This window comes from Cyprinodon variegatus, unplaced genomic scaffold (assembly GCF_000732505.1).
Source record: "Cyprinodon variegatus isolate N-32 unplaced genomic scaffold, C_variegatus-1.0 Scaffold17, whole genome shotgun sequence".
Lineage (NCBI taxonomy): Eukaryota > Metazoa > Chordata > Actinopteri > Cyprinodontiformes > Cyprinodontidae > Cyprinodon > Cyprinodon variegatus.
The window spans coordinates 798921-818822 of record NW_015150470.1 but is presented as its reverse complement, the minus strand read 5'-3'; the positions used below and the strand labels follow the sequence as shown (position 1 = coordinate 818822).

The 19902-nt window shown below is 36.0% G+C and overlaps 1 protein-coding gene across 1 annotated transcript in view; it reads left to right on the top strand.

The window, feature by feature from the left end:
• Nucleotides 1-19902, top strand: part of LOC107092351 (sodium/potassium-transporting ATPase subunit alpha-2-like) — an 88946-nt gene that overhangs the window by 44905 nt on the left and 24139 nt on the right. Inside the window, exons 12-17 of the mRNA XM_015386792.1 lie at nt 2732-2811; nt 6061-6170; nt 8132-8307; nt 10358-10494; nt 13193-13343; nt 14062-14230. Coding sequence (XP_015242278.1) covers nt 2732-2811; nt 6061-6170; nt 8132-8307; nt 10358-10494; nt 13193-13343; nt 14062-14230 — 823 coding nt within the window. The remainder of the gene's footprint in view (nt 1-2731; nt 2812-6060; nt 6171-8131; nt 8308-10357; nt 10495-13192; nt 13344-14061; nt 14231-19902) is intronic.

The following is a 19902-nucleotide window of genomic DNA, read 5'->3' as shown; positions in this document are numbered from 1 at the left end:
GAGATGTCAAGCACCAAACTGAAAAAAATACTGTGTAACCTCACTTAAAGATATAGAGGACGATCTTTTATTTCCAGGTGGATCATCTAAATAAGTGGTCCTCTTAATTGTCAATCATTCTGTTTACGTAAGGCCGTTCAGCGTGCTTGTCCCATTGACTATATCTTTCTGCGTATGAGCACTTTCAGCCGTATATCTCTGGTGAGGTATGGTTTCAGATAGTCATTGTAGCTCACCTTTCTCACCGTGGTTCTTTGAACATGACTGACGGTCGTAAGAGAAAAAGTGTGTACGAAGTGTATGAGAAGAAAAGAAAGATGGAGAAGAGGCAGATTTGCTGTCACAGCGGCTCGCTGTCTTCATAGATTGTCACTACCCGACAGTGGACACTAATAACAAAGATGGCGGAGGCACCTAGCGATGGAGGAGTTCACCATAAATTCCACTATATAGTCCCCACTATATATATATATATATATATATATATATATATATATATATATATATATATATATATATATTGAGGGATTTAGGGCACAATAAGCTTGTATGANGAGGCACCTAGCGATGGAGGAGTTCACCATAAATATATATATATATATACCACTATATATATATATATATATATATATATATATATATATATATATATATATATATAGAGTAATTGAGGGATTTAGGGCACAATAAGCTTGTATGAGCTATGACAACAGCAACTTTTAAACAGAGCCTGCACGAGTAGAAATGGGCTTGTGCATTGCACGCGTTTAATATGTGTTCCGTCTCGGAAGCGGGTACAGGGTTGTGCATGTGCATTTTTTTTAAGTGGAGAGGGGGGGGTCTTTTCAAAAATTTGTTAAAATCCTCCACAATACCCATAAGTAGAAATTTTGGTCTGGAGTAATTATTTTAAGACAACTTGTAGTTTCTATTGCTTACATTTTCTTGCAATTATCTCTAATTTCTACTGCTTCCATTTTAAATATAAACTTGTTAGTTTTGTTTCATTTAAGCCCATTTTGGTTATGGCCTGTTGACATCTAAAGTAATAAAAACTATCAAAATAATTAGTTTCATCCAGAAGCGAATTATTTTTGTGGTTTCACTCGGTCCTGCACCAAAAAATCGTTTTTCAAGATGATGCAAAGTAAAATTTCCCACTGTTGCCATTCGTTATAAAACAAAATAGATTAAGTATAAGGAAGTTATCACCCACAATTTTAGAGAAATCTTCCTTTAATAGGCTGGTGCAGTAACTTTTTTTCCTCCAATACTTTAGAAAAATCAATACTTTTGACACCTCTGGTTACTATAAATAAACTGCGTACTTAGTTATTTTAGAATTTTAAAGATTATTTCTTATGCTATAATGGGCTTTATTTTTACAATTTTTGAAAGTATGCAGACAGGAAATGGGTTTAAAGAGGGAGAAGACATGCAGCAAAGGGCACCAGGCCAAGACTCAATTTTAGTTTTAGTAACCTATTTAGTACCAATAGGCGACTGCAGACAGCACTGGCAGAGCTGTAGTGAGTTTAAAGCATCTATGTGAATGATCTGATCTTCCCACTGTTAATTGCATCAATATATATAAAATCATGGCTGAAGCAGAGGGCCCAAAAACAAATTTTGCTACCTCCCTTAGAGGTTTGGGTCGGACCTACTCCTAATTGATCTAAGTTCATTTTCTTATATCAGTATTAAGGCTTCCCTTAAGAAGATAGACTAAAATGATGATATGGCACATGCTCCCAACTTTGTAATGTTAAGGAAGCTCTGGTTCCTTTCAGTAGCTTTGGCCTTTTTTGCACTAGAACACAAAAACTACCTTAGTATTAATTAACCAAATAGCTTCTTTTTGGCAGCAAAGTTCTGATTTTACATTTCACGTTTCGAGGCATATAACTCATTAAATGAGAGGAAATGAAATATTTGTCCAGTACTTGCTTCATCTTAAAGATATATTTTCATCTGGCCTCATTTAAAACAGCAATCACTAGATTTTCTTTTATCATAGAGTGGTATTTTTGCTGGTTAGCTTTCATTTTCACAAAGATTAGAACAGATTTGACCTAATATCTAACTACATGGCATATTACGATCCAAAAGGGTAACATATACTTAATAATACATCATATAAAGTAATCCCAATATTTTTTTTTATATCTTGTGTAACACCAGATCAGCTATTACTGCTTGTAGGTACTGTATCTCCCTGTCAATGTTCTTATACCCAGTGCACTAGGAGATCTGAGTTGGAGAACAGCAGTTATCTTGTTGCTCAGAAAATACTCTCTGCATGCTTTTATTACACCTGTTGTCTGACTACAAATAAAAATGTCTGTGTCAAAAAGGAGGAAAAAGGCCATTTCTGGTTTTCTGAGATTAAACAGGCTTTGACTTGGATACAAACTATCTGGGGGACTGTGTGATGAGTCTTGTTAGAGAAAGGGCAATAGAAAAATATATCATGCCAACAATTCATGTGAGAGTGTGATTGAAAAAACAGCATGAATGAAAGGAATGCATATGAGTTTCAATGTTTGTTCTGTCAAGTCAGCTTTGATGTGACTTTCATTTAAATCAGTTGGAAGATTGCCACAGCAGCTCCCTCAAATGATGTTACAGAGTCCTTTCCTAGTATCGCTTTGCTGAAAATCTCACTCTCTTTGAAAGAAGAAAATTGAACATTAGTAAATCAATGCATGTTTCTTTTTTATGTGTCTTTAAGCTCTCCATCCATGAAGTGGAGGACAATCCCTCTGGTCATCTGCTGGTGATGAAGGGTGCACCAGAGAGAATCTTGGACAGGTTTGTTCATCAATAATTTAATATTATTGGAAATACTGTGTTGTTTATCATTTCGCAATAGAATGCAGATACTCTGCATTTCTGGTGTAGTGGAGCAAATGAAAGCAATGACTTGTAAAAGCGTATCCTGAGCCTCATATATTGTAGTCATTGATCTTTTAAATTTCCAGTGTTGTATTTAAGTATTAAAACAAGGCCAGAAAGTTACTTTGTTGAACATGTTGACATGGTCCTTCATCATCATAGCCACACACCCTGTAGTTTATTCAGATTTAATCTTACATACACCATCCGTCTGCTGCAAAGTGTCACAGCAGCAACAGACATAAATTAATCTGCCAGTGGAAGCAATCTACAGCAAATGCAACATGGCCTCACACTAAAGTAAAATATCACCCCGCCTCCTACAACACAGGCTGCTGTGCAACTGGTTCACCCTCTAAAGGCAAGATGTACCGTTCTGAGCTGGAGCTTTCTATCACTAATCTAAACCAGTGGGTGAAAATAATTCATTATTTTTATTAATGTATGTGTTATCATCTTGACTGCAATTTTTATTACTTATATAATGTCTGTACATTAGTACCTATCCCATTTTAATGTTCGTTATGCTGCATTAAACTCACCAAAAGTAATTTAAAAAAAGCTGAGCTACAAAATTTGCTTGCGAAATTTACATGAAATCTAACTGATATTGGCAATTCCTCACTATACCTTATTGGGGCCATCATTCATTATTGCCTATAGCTAAATTTTAGGACCACCTACCCCTATTTTGGACAGAGAATATGGATGTTTGACATGTAAAAGAAGCCATTTATGTCAAACCATCTCTAAACAAAGGAGGAGCACAGAAAAACAAAAACGTATCATTCAGCAATATGCTTAATGCTAACCTTCATGCATGGGACCAAAACATCTCCCAGTGAGCCGGGCAACAAAGGCTCTAACGAGCCCCATTGTTAAGGGGGCCTAACCTGCATGTTAATTTGGATTGCTTAACAGCTAACGAATGTCACTTTGAAGCTAGAAACTTCTCCCTCACTAGCTCATAAAGAAGCTCATTGGATAAATATTGACATTTCTTCAGCTGCTTTTTTAACCTAAGAATATGCCGATAGTTTTCTTATCATTAGCAATTTCACTAGCCAATGATAAGATAAGCTTTAATTGAGCTTTAATTGTTAACTTTATATGTGCTGATTATATATATCTGCTCAATAGGTAATTGTGAGCCATTTATTTGCTATTAATTGTTCAATAGGGTTAGGTCATTATAAAACATGCATTAGCTGTAAGTTTTGTAGGAAATTATATGTAAAGATTTAATTAACCAGTATATGTGGCTATTAAAAACAAATTATGCATCTGGTAGGGATTGAGTGACTTTTTATGTAGTATTATTTCATCATTAGCTGTTTAAATTGATATATAAGCAGATAACAAGAATTAATTATTACTTTAAGTAAAATGCCACTATGTAAAGGTTCAACATTAACCACTACTTAGCTAAAAATCTGCAAATGGACATAGACAATGATTACTAAAGGGTAAGAATAGATTTATTGTCCAACTCTTCAGAATATTGCATGATGAAAGATTTGTCAGGAAATCATTAGGTGATCATTGATGAACCGATACCTTAGCAGTTAATACTTTTGACAACTTCTAAATATTTTACGGTTTACTAGTTATTTACAAATCCTTTTGTAACGATTAATTGTCAAACAGATTGACTGAGTGATCAGGTTAATAAATCTTATGTATAAATCTCATCGTTTCCCATAATAATGTCAGCAAGTATTAGCTTGTAATTTTCTGTATGACAAAATGCAAATATATAATAAATGTGATTAACCTTTTACCATTTATTAACTAGTTTTATTTATTTAAGAGAAAGAGATGGATAGTGCATATTAATGAACATTTGAACAAATATAAAAATGCCATATTATGCCTTGGGCTAATTTCTATCTGCAGGCCTCTCTGGCAGGTTGCTATTATAAAATGAGTAAAAAGGCAAACAATTAAAAACAGATATTATATTTAAATGGATATTTGGTATTCAAATCAGTATTAGTTGATCTACAAGTAATTGACATGCAATGTTTGAACATAATGGTCCCTGCACGGTTGAGAAAATATTTGCTATATTAAGATACATGTTTAATCAGTGAATATAAAATTATGTAAATATTACCTTTATTTTATGTTTTATTTATTTATTTATTTATATGTGAAAGGGACAGCATGTATTAACGAACAGCAGGAAACGTAAATACACTTGGATTTAGCTCAAGGCTAGTTTTCATCCATAGTCCCGTAGGATAAGGGCAGCAGGTACAAGGAGAAACATAAGGTACCTGTAACAAGAAATAAAGACCACAGATGAAACATACATGTAACAAGGACAAAAAACACACAAAAATCATGAAAACAATAGAGTCTCAGAAGAAATATAATGCAATACCAGCATATGGCATAACACGCAGAGAGCAGGACTGCTTACTTGAGGTAGGCTGATGTTTTAAAGGTGCTTTCAATATTCAGTATAATAAATAATAATCCTGCCTACTGTACTGTGGATTTAAAACTATATGAGGTCATTTAATAGTGAGATGACCATTCAATTAATTTTTACTTATTTTTTACAAAATGCAAACCAAAAAATAAACCTAACCTTAAACAAATGTTTGCTCTTTAACAACATATGATCATGTAATTTGTTAAAAAACATTAATTTATAAAAAGTTAAGCAGTCAACTCTAATTCATCAGCAGATATTTAACACAAACCTTTTTGATATAATGAAATCAATCATTTAAACCATAATAACCCATTTATTAGCTTTTAATAATAACAATAGTCTTTAGTAAACAGGAAAAAAAACTTATTGACATCTAAAATCCCTTTAATTAAGAGTGACCTGGGAAATAGAAACATAGATTTGGTGACCATAAACTCCTTACAATGTCAATTCAACTATTATCAAGTTCTTATTATTAGATAACATAAAAAATGCATTTTAATTGCATAATATGTATTTTCTATCCATATAATTGATAATATCTAACAGTTAAAACACATATTCAAATGTTAAAGCATATTTATTGTTTTCCAGTCTGACATAGCAGCTATTTTATCCCCAAGGGTGGAATAATTGACATATATTTGGTCATTATTATGACCATTATTTCAGGCCATTATTTTAAGGAGGAGTGACACTAAGTCTGTTATTAAATGTTACAGGTGCAGTACAATCATGATACATGGCCAGGAGCAACCTCTTGATGAAAGCTGGAAAGAAGCCTTCCAGAATGCCTACCTGGATCTGGGCGGACTGGGAGAGAGAGTGCTCGGTATGTGTTGCGGCATTACAAGATGTGTGTCTGGTAATAGGTGGAGAGGAGCAGCAGTTGGACACAGCACTTACTTTTTATTATCTTCTTGGTAAACAGGGTAGTTTGCTGAAAATGTCCCCATAAAAGTGCAGACTGCTATCCTTGCAACAAAGAAAATGGCACTGCGGTCTAGCAAAGAAATACAGCAAAACAAAAAAAAAACTGAACTAAAATGACCTCTGTTTAAAGAAAAATGTATTTCTTGATCAGTTTACAAAATGTCCTTGCAGATGTTCTACGTAGTGTTGGTAAGAGTTTGGTAGAAAGCAGGTTACGTAAGTTAACGCAGGTCAAATTCATGACCGAAATATAAAATGATGGTTGTAAAAGGATATTTTCCCTGGAAAAATGTCAGACACCATTTTTAGGTAAAAAGTCATTACGGTAACCGTCTCCAACATCTTCTCTACTCCGACTCAGTAAATGTCACCATTTTGACAGCAGAGAGAGAGAAAAAAAAAGCTTGGCATATCTTTTAAAAAGTGTCATAGGTAATAATTATGTGCTATCATCATTTTGTTAGAGTAGATGTCACAGCAGCGGAACGAGGCACATTGCCACCTTTAGAGTGAAACTCTGAAAATCATGTAAATTATTGTGTCTCTGTAATACCTGGTGGAGGTGATGATCATGAGTTGCATGTTTCAAGACAAAAAAGAAAATGTTTTTTAAAACTTTTTTGGGTAGATTTGCCTTTCCATCAAAACAAATGTGTTTTGTTTTCATATTTCTATGCAACAAGATGCATGCATGAAAAGACTGATTCTTTAATTATAGCAATTTTAGTATAAATTGGCAACTTTCTAACATTCACCTCCTGAATAAAAAATACAAATCAATCTCAGAGAAAGAGGACGTTGTATTCTATCTGTTATGTAATAAATTGTTACTGATTTAAATGTCCGATTTAAACTTCCAGAATTCAGGATAGCAACTCCCCAGTATAGTTGCCGTGGTCTTTACCCGAGAGTGGGCAATGAAACATTATGGGTTGGGCGTGCTTTATTGGTGAAGTAGTTAGCACACACAACCCATGTACGGAAGACTTAGTACTTGATGTAGCCGACCCGGGTTTCGAATCCGACCTGTGGTCCTTTGCAGCATGTCTCTCCCCCTCTCTCTTACCCCCTTTCCTGTCAGCCCACTCTCCAAAAAACGAGCTACTAGTGCTGTAAAAACTAAAAAAAACCACTTTTATGAGTCAGAAAATAGCCATGGAGTGATCATACTGTACTGAAACTTACATGGATTCTATTTTTCTTCAACATTTATTAAAGGTAGAGTGGAGAATGTTCTTTTTTCTGGTGGATCATCATAATATGTGGTCCTCCTAATTGTCAATCATACTGGTGATTTGTTTACGTAAGGCTGTCTTACGTGCTCGTCCCCATTTTCACTGACCGGTGGTGAGTTTGACATAGTGGAAAAATTGCAAATCTCCTTTTCGAAAGTAAGCTTGTATGAGCGATGCAAACAGCAACTTTTATGTTGCGTTGTTGCGTGGACGAAATGGGCTCGCACATGCTCTTGCATGCTTTTAATAGGCGTTCCAAGTACAGGGTTGTTCATGTGCATTTTTTGCAGAGAGGGCTGGTCTTTTCAAAAATTCAAAAAAATCCTCCACTATGCCTTTAAAAAAGTTGTGCTTAAGATGAAAAAAAAAACAATTCACAAAAAATATTCTGACTTTTTGTTCTTATAGATTATTTAAATTTTGCACGTGGTATACATACTTCATGACATTATGAGAATATTTGGTTAATGAATGTTAATATTTACACTGTCTGTGTTTTTGTAATCTCTGAGTTAAAGAGGCACACAAATGTTGTCCGTTCCTGGAATGATTTTCCTTAAAAAGAAGCTGCAGTAAGTTCAATCCATGATGTGCAATCACCTCCTTGATCCATCCTCTCCTCCAGGATTCTGCCACTTGAATCTCTCTTCATCCCAGTTTCCTCGAGGATTCAATTTCGACTGTGACGAGACAAACTTCCCCACAGAGCAGCTCTGCTTTCTGGGTCTCATCTCCATGATTGATCCGCCGCGTGCCGCTGTGCCCGATGCTGTGGGTAAATGCCGCTCTGCTGGCATCAAGGTAATCGGTTGTACAGTTTTATCTGTCATTGTTGTTCCTGAGAAGCCCTTTCCTGTGGCTTTGTAATGTCAAGCTTTTTAGAATAGGTATTGGAAAAATCAAATGTCTTTTCACATCACAGCTTGGAGTTCAAATCACCTCCAGAGCCATAATCAATGATGACCAGCAGACAAATAAAGTTCATTTTATACAAAAAAAGCTTGTGTCATTACAGTGGCCACAAAATACTTTGATTGATTTTTTCTTCAGAAAAATTCAATCGAATTCAGTTTATTTCTATAGCGCCAATTCACAACACATGTCATCTCAAGGCATCTTACAGTTCACCAGATCATACAGTCAAATTGATTCAAAGTTTTCTAAGGAAAACCAGTTGATTGCATTGACTCATTGACTCGAATGCAATCCCTCACACTAAGCATGCTTGTAGCAACAGTGGAGAGGAAAAACTCCCTTTTACAGGAAGAAACCTCCAGCAGAACCAGGCTCAGTGTGAGCGGCCATCTGCCGAGGCTGACTGGGGTTCAAAGAGACAGAAGCAGAGATATAAAAAGCACACACAGCCGGGCAGACGAGCTCTGAGCCAACTCTCATGTCAGAGGATGAAGAGAGCACATCCAGCCAGTCACAGACAGTCAGAGAAACAGGACTACACTGAAAAACAGGCTGATCTCGGACATCTATAAACATAAAAAAAAAAAAACAAATCATAGGAATTAATCATTGTTTTCAGGGGTTGCTTAAAAAAATCAGAGATATAGTTAAATAATTTGAAAATGACAAAAGGGACACTTTTTCAGTAAAAAGTAAGCGCTAGAGGTCATAAAGAAAATAAATCAGTTTGTTATGATAGCTGTTTCTAAAAGTCTCCATCTGTTAAAGTCTGTATTAATTACAACTTTAATCAGCCGCTTACACAAACAGAGAATGCTTTGTCAGAAAAACAAGCTCGGCCAAAGAAAGGTTAGCAGATTGCCTGCGGAGATAGAAATGGGATAATGAGCAGGAAAAGCCGTTCTAATTCAAGGCAAGACTACAAATGCGGAAAAAAGGGATTTCACACATTTAATTTAACGACTTTATCGAGCTTTCATTAGTTATGAATTTTTGAAAGACACACAATGATTGTTTCAACATAGTTTCCTCCAACTGGAGGAATGTGAATGTGAAATATGCTGGAGTTAATTCGAGAAAAAAAAATATATCTTTAAAGATGTTTTGATTTTTTTTATCAGAAAACTGTCACCTTTTTTTTTTTTAATGAAGCATTTCTTAAACAATCTTTGGCTTGTCCTTTTTCATGCTTGTTCATGTGTCATTAATATAGACTAAAATTAATTACTTATTGTTTGTAATGAGGAAAAACAAAAAGTAAAACTAAAAGTAAATCAGGAAGTCAGCATTTAGAGGACTGATTTTTTCTGGCTTTCTAACTACAGGTTGGTCTGATGTGAGTCAAGAAGGTCAGTCTACTGCAGGTTTCAGTCGCTTCCCTGTTTTAAAGCACCCATTTGAGACTAGTGCAGTTCAGTAAAAGCCTTTTAATCAGCCATCAGGTGTGTTAAAGCAGAGAAACATCTGAAACTTTAGGACTCACTTGGACCTGCTGTACAGGAATAATTGCAACACAAAGAGTTTTACAAGGATTCTGCCTTTTTGAACATACTTTCTATGTTGTCAGAAATTCTTGTACCAATTTAGAATGCTTTCTTTATCTATTTTTCAATTATCTTTTCTGTAGAAAGTCTGAGAACAGAGCTAATATAATCCTGGCTAAACTTCATATTGTGACAGAGTGTTTCTGAAGCTTCCCGCTTGTCTCCGTATCATACTAACCAAAAGCTCCACGTATTTTGCTAGACTGATTTTTGATTCCTTATTCTGTATCAAATGATTCCATATCAACCTTGAGCTCTTTAACTACATTATTCTTTTCTAGTTTAAGAATATATCACATTTGTATAGCTTTCTATAATTAAGCTCAAACATGCTCCCACTCATGATGACCCAGCACAGTACGCTTTCTGATGAGAATTTCTGCCTTTAACAGGTAATTATGGTAACTGGAGACCACCCTATTACGGCCAAGGCCATCGCTAAAGGGGTGGGCATCATCTCTGAGGGCACCGAGACGGTTGAGGATATCGCTCAGAGACTGAACATCCCTCTGTGCCAGGTTAACCCCAGGTGTGTCTGTGTGTCAGAGCAAGTTGTGGTTGTGTGCTCAAGCGTCTAAGGGCAACCCACTGTGAGATTGTTTGAGCGGTTCAGGATGTGAGCAGTGGACTGTCCCCTGGATGTGTGTGCCAGAAGGAGGAGTGTGTGTTTAAAGGAAGGGCAGGCAAATATAATTATTCAGGACTTAGATTGGAAGATGCTCAGGTTAGATGCTGTTAAGCTGAGCTAATAGACGGGGAATTAGAGAAAAAGGTCTGGTTTCACCGAAGTTATTTAAATGATAGAAAGTTATTTCAGGGGACAAAGATAAGAAAACTTAACAAAAAATGAATATTGCGAGTCTCAGACTGAAAATTAAAATGACACAAAATATTTCAAAGGAGAGGTCTATGTGGTCCGTCAAAAAAATATTTAATTGAGTTATTTGTCCTTTTGCTGGTCTTTGTGCAAAAAAGGATAAAACAAAAAAAAAATTATGATATGTTTCTGAAAGTGTGTGTTCTTTTTTATTTTATTTGATACATTATAGAAAAATAGCAGGTTGTGGGGACCGAGTGCACCTTGTGGGGCCAGAGACCTGGACCCCATGAGGGGAATTATGGGTCAGGGGTAACTTTTAGGACTAAGGCTTAAATTCAATTTAGGTTAGGGTTAGGTATGAGCCTGTAATGGTTATGTATTGAGTAAGGGTTACAGTTAGGCAGTAGAGATGGGTTAGAATGGAGTTAGAGTGAAGTTAGGGCCATTTTTAGCATATTTATTAACCTTCTGAGACCAAAAGGGGACTGAAGGCTGTTCCTTATGTGTTGGACCCCCGTTTTTAATGTTAGAGAGTCAGGTTAGACTCTCTAAGAGAGGTATGGTGTGAATTAACTGTGGGTTAAGGTCAAAAATATGCTGGTTATAGTTAAGGTTAGAATAAATGTCAGGGTTAGCTTATTGTTGAATTCTCTATGTTATTTGGCTCCATGATGAAATATACCATACAGACACTCCCACACAGACATTTACAAACCTTTTTAACGTCCTAACTGATCTCTACTGACTTCCTCTTCTCTGACCCCAAAGCAAACCATTCCTGGTATAAAACCTAACCATAATCTAATTCACACTCCTTAGTCCTACACCTAACCCCTAGCCTACAGTGGCGGATGCTGGAGTTTTCTCCAGGGGTGGGGCTATAAATTAAAATATACATATACCAAAAACCAATCAAACATATACTAAGATATCACACCAGTATATTTATATGAATGCCAACAACAAAAAACATTAAAGAAACACTTTCTAAAAAATAAACAGAATTCATGTACAGTTTACTTTTTGTGCATACATTCTGCCCTACTTAGGCTTTGTGAAGGCAAATCTGTGTTTTTCATGGTCCAATATTGTGTCACAAACCCCAAAAAATAATGTATCAGTTCAATAATGGAGAAACTATTAGTCAGCTTTATATTTTTTTTAATATATAAAAAATATTTATTATCCGATATTGTGTTTATTTTAAGAGCAACTATGCAAATTAACAAACATCTATAAAAGTGACACTATATTATATTATTTTCCATGTGAATCCTAGATTGTTCATGCCTCTTTGCCTTTCCTAAAAAGTGCTAAATCAGTCCTACCTGTCTATCCATGCTGGGTCAGATCCTGATGTTTGAAAAAGGAGGCAGGGAAAGCAGAATAAAGCGTCAGCCCCGCTGCATGCAGTTAGCCAAGCCTTGAACCTAAATCAGGTCCTGGTAAAAGACAGAGTGTACCGTCTTTTTCCAGGACAGACAAAGTGTACCGTATCCATCTGTCTTAGGGCTGCTGAATAATATTGAAGTTCGGCTGATCAGGTCGAAACAATTTCACCTTCTGCTTCTCTCGTAAGTTTGTTTTAAGGGATTTCACTCGGCCTTTCCATCACCTACACTACGACTGTGATGACAGTAGCTGCCACCTCAGGGCGCACCAGAGCTTGCCTATAATTCTTTATTGTAGAGGAGTCACTGCGCATGTACAACTTTTAATGAGAGTCAATGGACAAAAACATTTTGCGCCCTACGGCAGAAATACGTCACCAATCGGACAAAAGCGAAATTACGCTTTACTTGTGGTTCAAGATTAATCATTCACATCTGGTTCAAGATTAATCATTCACATCTGGAACATATATATCAATATATTTCGAAATATTTTAATTCTATAATTTAATTTTGATTTGTTTTTTTTTTTTATATCTTAATCAAGGTCATTGGGCTGGTGGGGCAGCGCCCTCTATTGGCGAGCCGCCACTGCTAGCCCAAACAAATTCTATTCTATTTTTTATTTTATTTTATTCTATTCTATCCTTTCTTCAACTATCAATGTCATATCATTATTAACACTGGTTATGTTTAAAGTTATATAGAATTGAAGAACATTTTTTTTTTTGTTTTTTTATTGCTTCGGTATGATCAGTTTTGATGCTTTTAAATGGGAGATTTTACTCCTGGCTGTCTCACCATTATAGCTTCCTACCGCTGTTTGGCATGCATTTGTTTTTCTAATGCCTAAATGCTGATCCTACAGAACAACCTTTTACAGCATTGTGTATTTTGCACAGCATTAGTCGACATATTCAATAGAAGAGGCAGGCAAGAAAATGTCAAATCACCCCCTTCCTAGCTTGGTATCACTGACTCCGTGGTGTTTTTGTTCATGTGTATGCCATTCACAGGGATGCAAAGGCTTGCGTGGTGCACGGTTCAGACTTAAAGGACATGAGCACCGAGTACCTGGACGACCTGCTAAGGAACCACACTGAGATTGTTTTCGCTCGCACCTCTCCTCAGCAGAAGCTCATCATCGTGGAGGGCTGCCAGAGACAGGTCAATGGTCAGACATGTGTTTGTGAATGTATAGTTGGCCCTTTTTAGGGAAACATTCAGCTAAATTTCAGGAGGTTGGTTCATATAGCTGAATACAAGCATGTGTATCATGTGATAACCCCAGGAAGGATGCTTGAATGTGCCTGCTGACGACTAATTGTGGAGCTATGCTTGAATAAAAGTGTGTGTAAGGAAAAGTGTTTGTGTGTCCCTGCCATTTACTGCTGAATGCAGCTTTCTATGTGTGTTCGTTTGAGTGTTCTTGAGCTTTTTGTTCAGGCAGGTGGTTCAATGGATGAATACATGGTTTTGTGCCCGCTTGTTCATTTCTGTGAGAGTTCCTGCAACAAGAGCTAGTGAGTATAAGGGTAAAAACAAGAGTAGATCTGTAAGGTATATTATTAACAGTAAGTTAAATTTCCTGAAAAAAAAAGGCTTTTATGCAATGAAAAGACATTTGATCTGAGTATTGCATTCATGTATTGAGGTCATGCAACAATTCACACTAGCTTACTCATTCTGACGGCATCTGACTGAATGATTGCGACTCTATTTAAATTTCTTTACTAATCTCCCCAGAGCAGCTCTGAAAAGACATTATTAAGACAGAGGGGGAAGGGCAGTGCAGAAAGTGATGGTAGAGGGGAAAAACTTAAATCACAGTAGGCTACTTATCTTTCTCCTCTTGACAGTTTTTGTTTTTTTCTTCTGGGCACAGGGGGCAATCGTGGCCGTGACGGGGGATGGAGTGAACGACTCTCCGGCTTTAAAGAAGGCAGACATCGGCGTTGCCATGGGGATTGCCGGTTCTGATGTGTCCAAGCAGGCAGCTGACATGATCCTGCTGGATGACAACTTTGCCTCCATCGTTACAGGAGTGGAGGAGGGTGAGTGCTAGGTGTTGAGACGATGACAGAATAATAGAAGGAAATGGTAAAGAAAAAAATAAGCAGTAGAGAGGGAAGGCAAAGGAAGGTCAGACAGAAAATAATACTTTAGAATAAAACTTTCCAATTAAAAGCCGTGGGACAGTAGATCAGTTTTTCTTGTAAAATATTTTATGAATCAATTCAGTAAAAAATATTTCATTAATTCCAAAGTCTCAAACTTAGGGCCATAAAGACTAGAGTTCCTTTTATGTGTCAGATACAGTAAGTGGTAAAGCTATTCCTCACCTTCATTATCTTTTATTTTTATTGTATATATTTGGTTGTGCTTTTTGTTTTAATGAAAGATCAAAATACATTTTTTTTCAAAATTTTCTATAAGTAAAATTAATTTATACGTTGCTCTCTTTACCCTGATTCCCCTGAAGTCGTCTATTGAAGCCAATCACCTTCAAGAGTCACTCAATTAGCTAAAAGCATTCATCAATGTTTAAATTAGGTTATTATCCTGTGAAGGCCCCAGAGGTGTTTTAAGGAGCATTACTAAGCAGTCAGGGTCATGAAAACCAAAAAACAGCCAGATCTGGGTGAAGGATTTTAGATTCATTTAAACAGGGGTTAGATTATAAAGCAATATCCCATAATTCGGATTATGGGATTTAATGATCCAAGACAGAAATAGTATAACACAGAAAATAAAGACTGTGGGATGATGCCCAAAGTATAGTTTTTGCTAAGAAGCTAGCAGCGTATTAGCCTGAGCAAACAATTGCCATGATAACTCATGCTGATAGCATTATACTGGAGGAGTACTTTTCTTCACCAGAGTCATAGGAATGGGAATATGGCTAGAGCAAAAAAAAAAAATCCTGCTAGAATTTACGTAAAAATTACACCTGGGCTGGGGATTCACCTTCCAGGTTGACAAAAACCTAAAGTTTCAGCTTGTGTGCCGACAGAACAGTTTAGATCAAACGACATTCATGTTTGGAATTACCTAGTCTATTAGTCTATTACCTTATCAAATCCATGGCAAGACTTATATTCAGAAAATAACTTTATCAGATCTGAATGAGGTTGAACTACTTTGGAAAGAAGAATGACAAAAGCTCAGCATACAGTACCATAGATACCCCCAAAATACATCCAATGAAATAATCTAAGCTTTATGGCATTAAAGATACAAATAGGAAAAGTTCAAAAGGTATAGACTCGTTTTCACACCACTGTATAAAGATGCTGAGTAGCTCAGAACACACTGATGTTTATTCAAGCCTAGGGGTGGATTTAGAAAATTTGGGGCCCTAGGCAAAGACAGGCATGGGGCCGTCTGAATTGAGAAGACAGCACATTAAACAGACCCATTATAGAGATACAGAAATTTTAATAGAATAGAAGCACATTATTATTTTTATATTTTTCCCGCTCTTCTTCTCCTTTTTCTTGTGGTTTTCTTGTGAATTTTTTTTTCCCAAGCACTAAGCTCACTTAGCTGATTGCTACTTTCTGTGTTTCCAAAAAGTCAACGGCAAAAGCAAATAACTCAGTCCTTCTTTTCACCGTAGACAAGCCATGATCTGCTTATCTGTTCTCCATTTTTCATTTGGATTAAATAAAAGCTGCATGAATCATGACAGCAGACAAGATAGATGAGAGCAGGAGGCGGGGTTACCAATCGACTTGCTCTGGAGAGCAGAGTTCAGTAGCAGAAAAAGATTGGATTGGGCTCTAGGCACTTTTTTGAAATAAAAGCATTAGAAGGGGTCTGAAAAGTAGCTAAATATGGCTATAAAAGCGCTAAGTTGGCAACACTGCTCTTTGCACTGTTTGTTTTCAAATGGTTTGCTGCTGCTTGTTTGGACCTTTCTGAACATGTGCAGAAAATGGACTGATCCAATGTGGTGGACACTGAAAGGGGGAGGGCTGAGTCACACTTAACAATTAACAAATAAGTAATAGCTGTATTAACCATAACTGTAAAGGGAATTTTATGGGGCCGCCAGGAACTTGGGGCCCTTGGCCACTGCCTAGTTTCACCTAAGGGTAAATCCGCCCCTGTCCATTCCATTGTAGTAATATAGTGAATATTGTCCTGATACCAGCTCTTAGGAAGTATTACAAGTATCACCCTCTGACTCCAAAAGATGCTGATGTAAAATACTGACAATGCATCTGCTGAACTGCAGCCTACAACAAACAATAATATAGTTTAGGTACAGTCAGTGGGAGGAGAAATGAAACCTGATGGTTTTTCTAGGTATGAATCTGAAGCAGCAGACTAAGCCCTGTTGATTTTTATTTATCCGGTTTTCTTTCAGTTGGTATTTTCACATCTCCAATCTACAACAGCCTCTACAAACAGCAGTCATCTTTTGTAAAGTGGTCCTACTGAGCAAATACAACAGACATCCAAAGGGCCCTCAGAAACAGACACTTTTGTGCAGCTGTATTTCTAAATGCCAAATGGAGCATGAATAGACAGTGCAAGAACGAAATGCTCAATTTCAATTCAAATTTTATCTGACTGCTTTCCAGGTAATTTCATATCAATTAAGCTTGTCTTATAAACGGACTTAAATGTGTTTTTTTTTTTAAATACATTAAATCAAAAAGAACGTAACTGAAAGGAAGCTTAACTTCCAGCACAGAAGAGACAGATGCAACAAAAGTTTTCTTTCAGCTAAAATATAGGAATGATTTATGGCTGATGAAAACCAAACAATAAATCATTTATGGCACCTCATCAAACTTTTCTGAAAGCTTGATTTCATGAATCATTGTCTTTAATTCTCTTCTGTGAGAAGCAATATTCCTCATTAATCTTGTCAACAAATACAATTATATATTTTTGATAACTAGGTTTGTTTTTTGAGGTACAACCTTCTGTCTAATATGAACAGTTGAACAAGGTTTTTACATACATGGTATTAAAAGTCACAAAACAAGATTTTTCTTGCTGTGACTTGCATTCGTTAGCATTTTAATCATAATTCCAAAAGCTTCTTGTAATACTTTATTGTAATTTAAGCCAATTCCTCCTGACAAACTGAGTCAGGTCTGTAAGCAGTTTTGCTTATACACTCTCACTCCCTCATTATTTTTTTATTGGACAACCCAAAACAGTTTTTCCTGTACTCATAGGATCTCTGTCATTTTGGAAGACCATTTTGTGCCTAAATGTCATTCTTTCCTAACCATGCTATCTATTTAGTGAAGTGCACCAGTCTCTCCTGCAGCAGAACACCCACACAAACTGATAGTGACGTTCCTTTAATGTTAGGTGTTGTTTTCACGCTTTTAAGTTTCCCTGTTTTTTCACAAATGTAGCTGTGATCATGATGAGCCAACACAATTTAGATACATCAAACTACATGTTTTTGTCCCTGAGTGCATTTTTAAAATGTAACTTGGCTTCCCTGCATAAATTCTCCGTTATCCGGGTCATGGCAACCACAAAACAGGTGATTTGAGGTTGATTTGAAAGCAGCCAGACTTTTGCTCTGTTTGTTCTGCAGACATTTCAACACCTATTTTCACGCTGGTGGGAGCCAGCAAAGGTCCAATTGCCTTCCAATTAAGCCTGTTTTCTGGTTGTAACTGGGCTTTTTATATTGCCTTTTGAGTAATGGCTTCTTCCTCTACGAGTGGCTTTTCAGTCATTCAGTTGATTCATTGATTAATTGATAAGAAATGTTTTGTAAATGGAAAAATAAAATATTGTACCTGAATGAATCCAGTTTCCAAAGGGGAAGAGTGAAGATAATCACATTGGCACTTTAATTATAGATTTCTTACTACAATATGAACAAAAGTTTATCAAGTCCATGTCCTATTTTGCCTGTTTTAATCAAATAGGCATTAGCTAAGCTTTTATATTTTATATCTCCTTCAAAGCAGAAGATGTCATAAAGCAAATTTTTGGAAACATATACTAAATGGAACCAGCTTACCTCTGGAAAGCTGTAAAAAAAAGGAGTAACAAAAAATATCTGTCAGGCCCTAAGATGAGAGAAATCTTAAGGAGGGAGCAGAATGACCTGGCTGAGGGTTCATATATTTTACACTGGACATTATTACGGACAGTCAGCTGATTTAGCACATACAAAGTAACAACATACAATATCCTAGCCAGAGATCTGAGTGTCTTTTAAGCTGCTTATCAGACTTTTGACTAGAGCAAAATCTGACTGCTTTCTAAAGAACAGAATATGAAACTTAAAATTTCAATGAACCCCTTTCTGTGTAGATAAAGACACTCTTACTCATTATAGTAAACTTTTTTACAAGTTGTATTCGTTTTCTTGAGAGATCAGTTCAAACATTATCCACTAAAGTATCTCCTGGGCATCAATCTTGACTATTGTTATTACATAAAAATTATCAGATTTTAAACATGGCAACCTGACATTTTTTGGAAAATGGACAGAAGGATAAATAACATCTATAGAGGTCCACAATTACCTTTTTAATTTCAAATATTTTCAATTATGTTAGAAAGGAAATCAGGGTGTTTGAGGTGTTGCTTTAAAATATATCTGAGAATATTTTCCTGTTTTTAACTTAGAACGATGTAAAATAACTCATCAGAATGACCATGCTTGTGTTTTCTGTTTAAGGAAACAGTGTTTTGTGGTTATTTCCTTTAAAAGGATCTTAACATAGTCCCAGTAATTACAATAAAGGTTTTGTTTAATTTCCCATGGTCTAAATATTCAGTTGTTTTTTTTTATAAACAAGTGCTGTAAGTCATCTTACATTTCTTTATCTTGCCTTTTTTGTAAAAACGAAACATCAAACAAGACATAAATAATGAGAAAAACAACTATATGGTACAGAATTAAAAGGAGCACTGCGTAATTTGAACAGTATTCAGTAAATTTAATGTGACATTTCATCGCACTTTGAGATCTCACTTGAGAGTAACACTGACAGCGGTGAGATGGGACTTGAGACCTGCCTCGGGTGACAGCTGTTTAATTGAACTTGGGCCGCCTGATATATTCTGGAAAAAAAAAAAAATTTAATGAGGTTATGCTGATAAAGCAGTTAAAGGGAATTATTAAGAAACAAGAATTTTTTTTATCTTCCTTGTTTTCTTCCTTGTGAAAAAGACGGGTTTTGGGATGTAGAAAAACGAGTATATGATACATTATTTTAAAACCTGCAAAGGAAAAATTTGAAATTAAAGAAAATAACAAAACAGGTGAAGCAACCAGGCTGTAATTTGTGTTTATCCACAGTTTGAACTATTTTACTGTGATGACATTATTTAACAACTATGGCTGCAACTGCAGCTGTAAAAACTAATCTCAGGAAGTTGGGCTTTTGTTGATTTGGATATATGCTGACACATACAGAGCCATAAGGCTGAAAATGAAATTCCTCATAGGCTCTATTGCAGACACCTGAAGGTTTGGGGTCAAAACTATTTGCAGCAATTTAGAATATATGCAATTGTAAACCAAAGTGTACACTCAATTTAAAGTAAAGAAAACACTCATTATTTTGTTTTTGGTTCTATTAGATACATTCTCCAACAAAACTTTCAGCTAGACAGTTTTTTGTTTAAAGAAAATAATTCAGATTTATATCCTAAGACCTTTGTCCATATATCCTGATTGTTGTCTAATGCTACGTTCAGACAGCAAGCAGCAGAGGCAGCAGAAGCAGCT